The sequence below is a fragment of the Salmo salar genome, chromosome ssa21 (genome assembly GCF_905237065.1).
Source record: "Salmo salar chromosome ssa21, Ssal_v3.1, whole genome shotgun sequence".
NCBI classification, from domain to species: Eukaryota; Metazoa; Chordata; class Actinopteri; order Salmoniformes; family Salmonidae; genus Salmo; species Salmo salar.
In genome coordinates, this window is record NC_059462.1 from 7,130,847 (window position 1) to 7,145,089 (window position 14,243).

At 39.9% G+C, this 14,243-nt stretch overlaps 1 protein-coding gene across 11 annotated transcripts in view; it reads left to right on the forward strand.

Moving 5' to 3' along the window:
* obsl1b (obscurin like cytoskeletal adaptor 1b) overlaps positions 1-14,243 on the forward strand; it is a 101,282-nt gene that overhangs the window by 55,467 nt on the left and 31,572 nt on the right. For all 11 annotated transcript variants that reach the window (XR_001323161.2, XM_014163888.2, XM_014163889.2 and 8 more), the window contains one exon: positions 7,567-7,679. Coding sequence is in view for 10 of the 11 variants with exons in the window: in XM_014163888.2 (XP_014019363.1) it covers positions 7,567-7,679 (113 nt within the window). In the remaining variant the exon portion in view is untranslated. The remainder of the gene's footprint in view (positions 1-7,566; positions 7,680-14,243) is intronic.

Below are 14,243 nucleotides of genomic sequence, written 5' to 3' on the forward strand. Positions count from 1 at the left end.
CACTAGGCAATACAAATACCCGCCATTTTGGAGTCATCTAAAATCATAAATAGCATTAGAAATATTCACTTAACTTTGATTATCTTCATCAGAAGGCACTTCCTGGAATCCCAGGTCCACAATAAATGTTGCTTTGTTCGATAAAGTCCATCATTTATGTCCAAATAGCTCCTTGTTGTTAGCTACTCCAAATGTAGGAAGCGCACAGAAAATGTCATGACGAAAAGTTAAAAAAGTTATATTTATGTCCATTCAAACATGTCAAACGTTGTATAGCATCAATCTTTAGGGCCTTTATCACTTAGAACTTCAATAATATTCCAACCGGACAATTCCATTGTCTTGAAAAATATTTTGGAACACAGCTAACTCTCACATGAATTCGCGCCAATGAATGCCAGTGCCTCCCTGAGTCAACAACTTCCAACTTCCTCTGTTCGCTCTCTGTTCATCATAGACGCCTCAAACAAATTTCTAAAGACTGTTGACATCAAGTGGAAGCCTTAGGAAGTGCAAAATGAACCCTAAGTCACTGTGTGTTCGATAGGCAATGACTTGAAAGGACTACAAGCACCACAATTCTCACTTCCTGTTTAGATTTTTCTGTGCCATATTGTACTGCTTACCTTGACGATGTGGTGATTCATTCGTCTACTTGGTGTCACGCTCTGACCTATGAGAGCTGTTTTTTCTCTGGTTAGTTAGGTCAGGGTGTGATATGGGTGGGCACTCTCTGTTTTTTGTTTCTATGTTTTGTTCTTGTTTTTCTATTTCTAGGTTGAGTTTTGGATGATCTCCAATTAGAGGCAGCTGGTTCGTGTTGTCTCTAATTGGAGATCATATTTAAGTTGGGGTTTGTCTATGTGGTTTTGTGGGTAGTTGTTTTCCATTTTCTGAGTATCACCTGGCGGAACTGTTGGCTGTCGTTTTGTTGTTTTTGTTTAACCTCTCTAGGGTAGGGGGCAGTATTTTCACGGCTGGATGAAAAACGTGCCCAAATTAAACTGCCTGCTTCTCGGGCCCGGAAGGTAAGATATGCATATTATTAGTAGATTTGGATAGAAAACACTCTGAAGGTTCTGAAACTGTTTGAATGATGTCTGTGAGTATAACAGAACTCATATGGCAGGCAAAAACCTGAGAAAAAAATCCAACCAGGAAGTGACTTGCAGTTCTTCTATCTAATCCCTGTTCAAACTACAGTGTCAATGGGGTTATTTTGCACTTCCTAAGGCTTCCACTGGCTGTCAACAGCCTTTAGAAACTTGTTTAATCTGTTTACTGTTACTGGGCAGAGAATAGGAGCTCGTCAATCAGTGGACTGCCTGGGACCAGTGAGTTGTTTACTGCGCAGGAACGTTGGCGCACCTCTCCTTCTTTTTCCTCTGTAATGAATACGCTATTGTCCGGTTGGAATATTATCGACGTTTTATGTTAAAAAGACCCTAAGGATTGATTGTAAACATCGTTTGACATGTTTCTATGAATGGTAATGGAACTATTTGACTTTTCATCTCTGGTTCTGCTCTCTCGCGTTATGTCTTTGGATTAGTGACCTGAACGTGCAAACAAAAGGAGGTATTTGGACATAAATATGGAGTATTTCGAACAAAAATAACATTTCTTGTGGAAGTGGGAGTCCTGAGAGTGCATTCTGACGAAGATCAGCAAAGGTAAGGGAAGATTTATAATACTAATTCTGAGTTTAGTTAACTCCAGAACTTGGCGGGTAACTGTATAGCTTGCTTTGATGGCTGAGCTCTGTACTCAGAACATTGAAAAATGTGCTTTCGCCGAAAAGCTATTTTAAAATCTGACACAGCGGTTGCATTAACTTCCCTGGGTTAGGTGGGAAGCTTGCGTCCCACCCTAGTCAACAGCCAGTGGAATCGCATGGCGCGAAATACAAATACCTCAAAAATGCTATAACTTCAATTACTCAAACATATGACTATTTTACACCATTTTAAAGACAAGACTCTCGTTAATCTAACCACATTGTCCGATTTCAAAAAGGCTTTACAGCGAAAGAAAAACATTAGATTATGTCAGGAGAGTACCCTGCCAAAAAAAATCACACAGCCATTTTCAAAGCAAGCATATATGTCACAAAAAACAAAACCACAGCTAAATGCAGCACTAACCTTTGATGATCTTCATCAGATGACACTCCTAGAACATTATGTTATACAATACATGCATGTTTTGTTCAATCAAGTTCATATTTATATCAAAAACCAGCTTTTTACATTAGCATGTGATATTCAGAACTAGCATACCCACCGAAAACTTCCGGTGAATTTACTAAATGACTCACGATAAACGTTCACAAAATACATAACAATTATTTTAAGAATAATAGATACAGAACTCCTTTATGCAATCGCGGTGTCAGATTTTAAAATAGCTTTTCGGCGAAAGCACATTTTGCAATATTCTGAGTAGATAGCTCGGCCATCACAGGCTAGCTAATTTGACACCCACCAAGTTTGGTGCTCACTAAACTCAGAATTACTATTAGAAAAAGTGGATTACCTTTGCTGTTCTTCGTCAGAATGCACTCCCAGGAATTCTACTTCAACAACAAATGTTTTGGTTCCAAATAATACATAATTATATTCAAATAGCTCCGTTTTGTTTGTGCGTTCAGGTCACTATCTAATCGGCGAGCGCATTTCGTGACAAAACATTTCAAAATATTCCATTACCGTACTTAGAAGCATGTCAAACGCTGTTTAAAATATTTTTTATGCTATTTTTCTCGTAAAATAGCGATAATATACCAACCGGGCGACGTTGTATTCATTCAAAGGCTGAAAGAAAAAAATTGAGAATTCTCATGAACGTGCATCTCCAGTGTCACTGTCCCCAGCCTGACCACTCACAAAATCTCCTGCTGTTCTTCGCCCAGAGACAGGAGACACGTCATTCCACTTTCTGGCGCCTTCTGAGAGCCAATGGAAGCCTTAGAAAATGTCATGTTACAGCAGAGATGCTGTATTTTCGATAGAGATGCAACAGAAGGATAACAAATTGTCAGACAGGGCACTTCCTGTATGGAATCTTCTCAGGTTTTGGCCTGCCATATGAGTTCTGTTATACTCACAGACACCATTCAAACAGTTTTAGAAACTTTAGGGTGTTTTCTATCCAAATCTAATAATTATATGCATATTCTCGTTTCTGGGCAAGAGTAGTAACCAGTTTAAATCAGGTACGTTTTTTTATCCGGTCGTGCAAATACTGCCCCCTAGCCCTAGATGTGCCGCTAGTGGAACGCCTCGCCAATATGCAATGATAGAGCGTGGTGCAAATTACAAACACCTCAGAAATCCAAAAACTTCCATTTTTCAAACATATGACTATTTTACACCATTTTAAAGACAAGACTCTCTTTTATCTAACCACATTGTCCGATTTCAAAAAGGCTTTACAACGAAAGCAAAACATTAGATTATGTCAGGAGAGTACCCAGCCAGAAATAATCACACACCCATTTTTCAAGCTAGCATATAATGTCACAAAAACCAAAATCACAGCTAAATGCAGCACTAACCTTTGATGATCTTCATCAGATGACACTCCAAGGACATTATGTTATACAATACATGCATGTTTTGTTCAATCAAGTTCATATTTATATCAAAAACCATCTTTTTATGTGACGTTCAGAACTAGCATACCCACCGAAAACTTCCGGTGAATTTGCTAAATTACTCACGATAAACGTTCACAAAAAACACAACTATTATTTTAAGAATTATAGATACAGAACTCCTTTATGCAATCGCGGTGTCCGATTTTAAAATAGCTTTTTGGTGAAAGCACATTTTGCAATATTCTGAGTAAATAGCCCAGTCATCATGGCTAGCTATTTTGACACCCACCAAGTTTGGCACTCACCAAACTCAGATTTACTATAAGAAAAATTTGATTACCTTTGCTGTTCTTCGTCAGAATGCACTCCCAGGACTTCTACTTCAACACCCAATGTTGTTTTGGTTCCAAATAATCCATAGTTATATCCAAATAGCTGCGTTTTGTTTGTGCGTTCAAGACACTATCCGAAGGTTGACGCGCCGGCGCGTATCGTGACAAATAATTTCAAAATATTTCATTACCGTACTTCAAAGCATGACAAACGCTGTTTAAAATCAATTTATGCGATTTTTCTCATAAAATAGCGATAATATTCCGACCGGGAGACCTTGTTTTCGTGCAAACACTGAAAATAGAAAATGGAGTCTTCACATGCACGCGCGCACCCGTGTCATTGTTCTCAGAACGACCACTTTCCAAAAGCCCTACTGTTTTTCGCCCAGGGACTGCAGAGTCATCACTCCCCGTTCTGGCGTCTTCTGAGAGCCTATGGGAGCCTTAGAAAATGTCACGTTACAGCAGAGATCCTCTATTTTCGATAAAGAGGCTATAGAAGGCTATAGAAGGCCAAGAAATGGTCAGAGAAGGCACTTCCTGTATGGAATCTTCTCAGGTTTTGGCTTGCCATATGAGTTCTGTTATACTCACAGACACCATTCAAACAGTTTTAGAAACTTTAGGGTGTTTTCTATCCAAATCAAATAATTATATGCATATTCTAGTTTCTGGGCAGGAGTAATAACCAGATTAAATCGGGTACGTTTTTTATCCGGCCGTGAAAATACTGACCCCTATCCTAAACAGGTTAAATGAACTACAATTCTATCAGCCAGGTTGCTTTTAAAGTACTCCAACAGCATCAACTCCTGAATATCAGCAAAGGTGTTGGCTGTTTTTTGACAGTTTTTGTAAAAACGGTCCCACCCATTAAGTCAAAATGTGATTGGTTGATTCCACTGTCACTACAACATTTTGCCCTAATACAGTTGAATGGCAGATGCCTTTATCTAGCTTCTGTTGGCCTAGCCAATGGCTGACTTAGCTAGCTCGATGTATCCCGCCAGAGACCAGCAAAGTCGTGACCAACAAAGTCCTGATTGGATATTTTTTCTCTTCAGTGTTAACTCTTTCCTTTCCAACGAAAACTTAAGAGATTAAATCAGAACATCATTGAAAACAATAATAGAATTATTATTATTATTTTATAAATCCTTAGCTCTTCTCTGAAGGCGTAGAATGCCCATTGTTCACCACTGTGTTTGGGTTAGTAATAATTGGTAGAGTGTCTCTCTATTTTCCATCAGCATGCATTTATTCTATCTGAATGTCTAAAGAATCCATATGTTGTTCTGAAATATGAACACAGAAATACTGGACATTTTGAACTCTTATTATGGTGGTAATTTGGTAAAATTACAATCATTGTCTTGAATTGGACTCGCATTTTTCTGGTCTCAATCTTGACTCGATCTATCATATTACTGCCACAACGGCGGTCACGAGACATGACGGCAGTCAAATTCCATGTGATCATTTAGTCACGGTGATTAGGCTTCTCCAAGCTCTGATGCTGCTGATTGTCGTTTGTAGCCTACCAGACTTGCTAACTGCCTGGTACTCAGCACTCTATTGTCCCTCTAATCACTCTGACATCAATGCAAATGTAATTGAAAATCTAATCAAAACTTCATGATAGCCCATGAGCTCATTTTGCTCAACATTTCTATAGGCTATGCAATTGCGTGAGAAAACAGTGATTGCCTCTATTAAAAAGAGGAGGATCCCATCAGCTTTCTATACGCTAGGCCTACTATATTTATTTCTCAACTTTCCTAATATTAAGCACATTGCTTGTCTTTAAACAGGAGTATAGTATACCTGGCTGGCATGAAAAATAACCACGGGAAATTCGCTGTTAACGTGCATCGATGACATGTATTTTCTTCCCCGCTGCCCCTGTTTCGATACAGGTGCATGATAATGGTCCATTCTAAATCAAAACAAATTTCACACATATATGTAAAGATTAAATCGAGAATAGTGTGATGGGTGACAATATTAGCCTATCACTTGAATGATGCCCAGCTTAAGGCAAACAGCACGTGCTTTTTTTTTTTACTTCTTCAAATCATAGTCGCACACGTCATGTAGCCTACCCCATAAGCCTATATGCTTTGATAAGGTTTGTATCACAATTAAAGAGGCCATATAACTTCTTAAAATGATGCACAGAAATAGCCTAATCTTTTAGCTTAAAATGTTGATAAACTTTCTCATCTGTTGCGTCAAGCTCCTTACTTTAAACAGTTTTTTTGATGCTCGTGGTTGTATTAATTTGGGATCTATTGCATCCCACAACTGTCCCAGGCTATGTTTGGAGTATTTATTTTCATCTGCACTGTTCCTAATGTAAATGTGTTTTATTAAAAGTTTCAGAGGCAATTGTAAAAAGTAGATTTCTGCATATAGGTGTATGGTTTGTTGAACGTTGCAATCAATGGTTTTTGCTTGGCATACATTTAAAAGTTTAAAAGTGAGTCTTGGCGTCAATCTGTTACCGTGTAATTGCCCAGTAGCAAGGGAAATCCGACCTTCTAAAGACTTCCTCGGAATGGTATTCTCAAAACCAACAAAAACCTTACTGTCATACGCATCGATGAAAGGGGACCAAAACGCAGCGGGTATAGTGCTCCTCTTCGTATATTTATTAAAGAGAGTGAACACTTAAACAAAAATAACAAACCGACAATCAACAGTTCTGTAAGGTACACAGACTATACAGAAAGCAACCACCCACAAACCCAAAGGAAAAAACAAGCTGCCTAGGTATGGCTTCCAATCAGAGACAACGAAAGATACCTGCCTCTGATTGGAAACCATACTCGGCCACACATAGAAAATGAACATAGAAAAAGAAAACTAGAATATATCCCCTGGAAACAAACAAACCCCAAAACCACAGAAACCACACCCCCTGCCACGCCCTGACCATACTACAATGACAAATGACACCTTTACTGGTCAGGACGTGACACTTACTCCTTTGAAGGGTGAGTAAAGTCCACAAATATGAGCAGTTTATAGACTTAAATAATGGCTATTTCGAGGCTTTTTAAGCCAATAAATTCTCAGCCCCAAGAACACCAAACATTTCCCCAAATGCTACTTTTTCTTAACGGGACACATCCACATACCCTTTTAAATAAAGGGACGTGCAACATAAATGGTATATGCTAAGTTGCTTAGAGGAATCCTTGGGACGACCCCACCCTAACCCTAACTTTAACCCTTACATCTACCCAAACCTTAACCCTTACCTAACCCTAACTTTAACCCTTACCTTAAACATTTTAAATGTCAAATTCAATGGGGTGACATCAGAGTTGGACGTCCCAAGGATCACACTTAGACTTTTCCCAACAGAAATGGATTTTGCCAGTCTTGGATTTTGCCTGTCCAAATAATGCAGTCAGAACTGGCAGATACTTTACATAAACATGAAAATGAAAAGACACAAAGGTTTTATAACTTTAAGCTAGTGAAATATGTATGTGCTCATGTCACCTCACACTCGAGGCAGTGTCACAGTACAGGAAGCTTTTCACACTCATTTCACACTCACACTAATTATACAGTTTCATCTCTACTCTTTCTCTCAACTTGATTTTGTTCTCATTTTGTTCTCAGAGCCACCAGTGACAGTCATTAAAAAACTGGAGGACTTGCGCTTTCCAGAAGCAGCTGTGGCATCAATGGATTGTGAGCTATCAAGGCCTCATGTTGAAGTGAAATGGATGAAGGTAAACAATTCATACCCTTTCCACCCAATAATTACACTATTTTGTTAGCAACCTTTCACTCAATAATACTATGGTGCATAATGCATCACATGAAGTCATATTCATGGATTGCAAGTTTCGTCACAATATTGTTTTAAACGGTAGTTTTTGGACTGATACCCAACTAAGCATTCTATTCAGTGCAGTCTCAATAGGAGTTAATTAAGATTGAGTCTAAAGTGCATTACTGTGGCTTGGAAACATGATGACATTTTAAAATGAGGTATATCTTTTTTTATTAACCTGGTCAGTCTGTTATTGAAAGCAGTGGTCCTTAATGTTTTGTACACTAAGTGTACATACATACATACATACATACATACATACATACATACATACATACATACATACATACATACATACATACATACATACATACATACATACATACATACATACATACAGTGCATCTGGAAAGTATTCAGACCTCTTGACTTTTTCAAAAAATTTCTACGTTACAGCCTTCTTCTAAAATGGATGTAATTGTTTTTTTCCCCTCATCAATCTACAAACAATACTACCATATCACATTTACATAAGTATTCAGACCCTTTACTCAGTACTTTCTTGAAGCAACTTTGGCAGTGATTACAGCCTCAAGTCTCCTTGGATATGACGCTACAAGCTTCGCACACCTGTATTCGGGGAGTTTCTCCCATTCTTACCTGGATGGGGAGCGTCGCTGCACAGCTATTTTCAGGTCTCTCCAAAGATGTTTGATGTTCAGGTTCAAGTCCGGACTCTGGCTGGGCCACTCAAGGACATTCAGAGACTTGTCCCGAAGACACTCCTGCATTGTCTTGGCTGGGTGCTTAGGGTTGTTGTTCTGTTGAAGTTGAACCTTCGGCCCAGTCTGAGGTCCTGAGCGCTCTGGAGCATGTTATCATCAAGGATCTCTCTGTACTTTGCTCCGTTCATCATTCCCTCGATCCTGACTAGTCTTCCAGTCCCTGCCGCTGAATAACATCCCCACAGCATGATGTTGCCCCCACTATGCTTCGGCGTAGGGATGGTGCCAGGTTTCCTCCAGACGTGACGCTTGGCATTCAGGCCAAAGAGTTCAATCTTGGTTTCATCAGACCAGAGAATCTTGTTTCTCATGGTCTGAGAGTCTTTAGGTTACCTTTGGCAAACTCCAAGCGGGCTGTCATGTGCCTTACTGAGGAGTGGCTTCCGTCTGGCCACTCTACCATTAAGGCCTGATTAGTGGAGTGCTGCAGAGATGGTTGTCCTTCTTGAAGGTTCTTCCATCCCCACAGAGAAACTCTAGAGCTCTGTCAGAGCGACCATTGGGTTCTTTGTCACCTCCCTGACCAACACCCTTCTCCCCAATTGCTCAGTTTGGCCAGGCGGCCAGCTCTAGGATGAGTCTTGGTGGTTCCAAACTTCTTCCATTTAAGAATTATGGCAGCCACTGTGTTCTTGGGGACCTTCAATGCTGCAGACATTTTTGGTACCTTTCCCCAGATCTGTGCCTCGACACAATTCTGTCTCGGAGCTCTACAGACAATTCCTTCAACCTCATGGCTTGGTTTTTGCCCTGACATGCACTGTCAACTGTGGAACCTTATATAAACAGGTGCGTGCCTTTCCAAGTCATGTTCAATTAATTGAATTTACCACAGGTGGACTCCAATCAAGTTGTAGAAACATCTCAAGGATGATCAATGGAAACAGGATGCCCCTGAGCTCAGTTTTGAGTCTCATAGCAAAGGGTCTAAATACTTATGTAAATAAGGTATTTCAGTATTTTATTTTTTATAAATGTGTAAACATTTCATTATTGGGTATTCTGTGTAGATTGATGAGAAAAAAAACACATTTTGAATCCATTTTAGAATAAGGCTTAACAAAAAAAATCAAGGGGTCTGAATACTTTCCAAATGCACTGTACATACATAAATATACTGAACAAAAATTTCACGCACCATGCAACAATTTCAAAGATTTTACTGAGTTACAGTTCATATGAGGAAATCAGTGAATTTAAATAAATTAATTCAGCCCTAATCTATGGATTTTACATTACTGAGAATACAGATATGCATCTGTTGGTCACAGATAAGTCGCTCTGGATAAGAGCGTCTGCTAAATGACTTAAATGTAAATGTAAATGAGATAGCTAAAAAAAATGGGCCTCAGAATAGGCCTTAGGATTTCATCATGTTTTTTTTTTGTGCATTCAAATTGCCATCGATAAAATGGAGTTGTGTTTGTTGTCCGTAGCTTATGCCTGCCCATACCATAACCCAGTGCTTCTCAATTATTTTCTGTTACGCCCCCCCAGGAAGAAGTAAATATTTCGCGCCCTCCAACTCTCCGCCGCGACTGTAAATAGTATAATTTGTCAATAAAATTGTTATAAGTACACCTCTGCATAACATTGTATCCTTATTAACATTAAAGAAAAGAAAAACAGAAAAAAGAAAGAAATATAGATCAACTTACAACAAAGAATAACTTTATTAACATTGTTTTTTAGTCTGTAACAGAAAAGACTTAAAGTGCATCAATCAATTTGCCTGAAATTCCCCCAAAAAATTCAAGCCTTATTTAAACTGTAATTTTTTTTGGACCATTTGATACTGAAAAATAAAATTTAATATAATCAATAAATAATAATAAATTCAAATTGATTAGCAACATTAACTCAGGAGCACAATATATGAAACACTTTGACCTATAAAACAAAAATGAATAAAACAATTTGTGCTGATTTTTTTAAAAATCTAAATGAAGAAGTCAGGATTAATGGCTACAATGAGCACGTTTTGCAGAGCACAGCTTTTCGAAGCGGTGTTTGAAGCATGATACTGCAACTCTCAGCTCCTGCTCAATGTTTAGCTGGGACCTATACTTGGTCTTTAGTGCAGCAACAGCAGAGAAGCCAGTCTCACAAAGATAAGATGTTGCAAAAGGAAGAAGAATGCCCATGGCCCTCTAAGCTAAGAGTGGATACTGCCTCTCTACACTCAGCCAGAATTCACTCAGTGTCTGTGATGTGAACCTCAGTCTCAATGTGGAGTCAGATGTCATATCAATGAACTGGTCCTCCTCTGCAGAGCTGAAACCAGTTGGAGCTGGTGCATTGAAAGGATCTCTCACCCAGTCATATTGGGAACTGTTTTCAGGGAAGTACTTTTTAAAGAATCCCATCAGTGATGAAATATGCTCCTTAATATATGGAATCACAGAGGTGGCATCATAGTCAGTAGTGTCAACAAATTCATGCAGGTTCTAGAATGAATCAGTAATTCCTTCATCAAGTCACCTGCCCCACATTGCAAGCTTTCGAGTGAAAGAGCTGATCTTGTCTGTGACCCGAGGGAGCTGTTTATCTTTCCCTTGAAGCTGTAGATTTAGTTCATTTAGTTTTCCAAATATGTCACTCAGGTAGGCCAGTTTTGCCAGGAAGTTCTCATCACTACATTTTTCTGCGAGGTCATGCTTGTGCTCCTGCTCCGAAAACATTCCTATCTTCTCTGAGCTCAAAAACTCGGGACAAGACTTTTCCTGGTGACAGCCACCTTGCTTCCCTGTGAAACAGCACAGCTTGATGTTCAGCTCCCATCTCCTCACAGATAGCAGAGAAGACTTGTTTTTAGTGGTCTGGTCTTTATAAAATTGACTACACCTACAATGTCAGTCATAACCTCACATAATTCAGAGGAAAGGTGCCTTGATGCCAGTGCTTCTCTGTGTACAACACAGTGTGTCCACTCAGCATTAGGTGAGGCCTTCTTGATGAGTGCCCGAAGTCCTTTTCTCATCCCTGCCATGGTCTGTGCACCATCACTGCAAACACCAATGCAGTTCTCCCACTTTAGCCCATTCTCAGTCAGGAAGCAGTCCAGAATTTTGAATAGCTCTTCAGCTGTGGCTCTGTCTCTGACATATTTACAAAAAAGTAGATCCTCACACAGGGAGTTTGTCATGTCAAAACGTACATAAGCGATAAACAAACAGTCTCTGTTGCTGTCAGTTACTTCATCGAACTGTAAGGCAAAACGTTTGTCTTTGAGTTTATCTACCAGCTGTTCTTTAAGATCGTTAGCAATGTCATTTATACGTCTGGCGACAGTGTCATTGGACAGAGGGATAGTTTTTATTTTTGCAGCACTTGCGTCATCCAGCATGACAGAGACCATGTCTAATGCTGCAGGCAGTATCAGCTCCTCTGCTATGGAGTGGGTTTTTTTGCACTGAGCAATTTGGTACGCCACCTTAATGATGCTAACAGTGCTCGCTGGTTTACTGAAGTAGCATTCACAAAGCGGGACGATTGTTGGCAATATTCGACACGTTTTCGCTGAAAAAACTCAAGCGGCTTATCAGCGTGATTGGGGTGTAATGTCTTTAAGTGACGCCTTAATTTATTTGGCTCATGCTGTCCGCTGCCAACATTTTTAGACACAGTAAACATACCGGTCTTTCCTCGTCTCCCACCGTAGTTACAGTGAAGCCAAGCGCTACATACGCTTCGTCATATTTCCTCGTCTTAGCTTTCGGGAGACTTACGTTTGTCTCATTATCTCCGTCTCTCTCCGCCTTTCTTTTCATCCCTGTTAAATATTTTTCCATGGTGTCTCTTAACCTCTTACATCTAGACGTTCCGCTAGCGGAACACCTGCTCCAATATCCAATGATAGGCGTGGCGCGAATTACAAATTCCTCAAAAATACAAAAACTTCAATTTTTCAAACATATGACTATTTCACAGCATTTTAAAGACAAGACTCTCCTTTATCTAACCACACTGTCCGATTTCAAAAAGGCTTTACAGCGAAAGCAAAACATTAGATTATGTCAGCAGAGTACCAAGCCAGAAATAATCAGACACCCATTTTTCAAGCTAGCATACGAAATCCCAGAAGACAGCTAAATGCAGCACTAACCTTTGATGATCTTCATCAGATGACACACCTAGGACATTATGTTATACAATACATGCATGTTTTGTTCAATCAAGTTCATATTTATATCAAAAAACAGCTTTTACATTAGCATGTGACGTTCAGAACTAGCATACCCCCCGCAAACTTCCGGGGAATTTGCTAAAGATTTACTAAATTACTCACGATAAATGTTCACAAAAAGCATAACAATTATTTTAAGAATTATAGATACAGAACTCCTCTACGCACTCGATATGTCCGATTTTAAAATAGCTTTTTGGTGAAAGCACATTTTGCAATATTCTAAGTACATAGCCCAGCCATCACGGGCTAGCTATTTAGACACCCGGCAAGTTTAGCCTTCACCAAAATCAGATTTACTATTATAAAGGTTTGATTACCTTTTGTTGTCTTCGTCAGAATGCACTCCCAGGACTGCTACTTCAATAACAAATGTTGGTTTGGTCCAAAATAATCCGTCGTTATATCCGAATAGCGGCGTTTTGTTCGTGCGTCCCAGACACTATCCGAAATGGTAAATCAGGGTCGCGCGTATGGCGCAATTCGTGACAAAAAATTTATAAATATTCCATTACCGTACTTCGAAGCATTTTGAACCGCTGTTTAAAATCAATTTTTATGCAATTTATCTCGTAAAAAAGCGATAATATTCCGACCGGGAATCTCCTTTTCGGCAAACAGAAGAAAAATCACAAAGACGGGGGCGGCCAGGGCACGCGCCTCAGCCCACAGTCCCTTGATCGGCCACTTGAGAAAGGCGATAATATGTTTCAGCCTGGGGCTGGGATGACGACATTCAGGTTTTCCCCGGGCTCTGAGCGCCCATGGAAGACGTAGGAAGTGTCACGTTAGAGCAGAGATCCTTTGTAAAAGATAGAGATGGCAAAGAAGTTCAAGAAATGGTCAGACAGGCCACTTCCTGTAAAGGAATCTCTCAGGTTTTGACCTGCCATTTGAGTTCTGTTATACTCACAGACACCATTAAAACAGTTTTAGAAACTTTGGAGTGTTTTCTATCCAAAGCCAATAATTATATGCATATTCTAGTTACTGGGCAGGAGTAGTAACCAGATTAAATCGGGTACGTTTTTTATCCAGCAGTGAAAATACTGCCCCCTAGCCATAACAGGTTTAAGGGTTTGTTATCTGCACTTCATATCTCCTGCTCTGTGCTGTGTGCTCTTGTTCGGTGCAAAACAACCCTACTCCCTGCAGCAAAAAAAAGCATGTTCCCCGGGGTCACACGCGCCCCCCCTGGCATCGCTTCGAGCCCCCCCAGGTGGGCGCGCCCCACTATTTGAGAAGGACTGCCATAACCCCACCGTCACCATGGGGCACTCTGTTCACAACGTTGACATCAGCAAATTGCTTTCCCACGCAACGCCATACTCATGGTCTAAGATTGTGAGGCCGGGTGGACGTAGTGGCAAATTCTCTAAAACAACGTTGGAGGTGGTAAGGATAGAGAAATGAACATTAAAATCTCTCCATCTCTGGTGGACATTCCTGCAGTCAGCATTTCAATTGCACGCTCCCTCAAAACTTGAGACATTTGTGGCATTGTGTTCCATGACAGAACTGCACATTTTAGAGTGGTCTTTTATTGTCC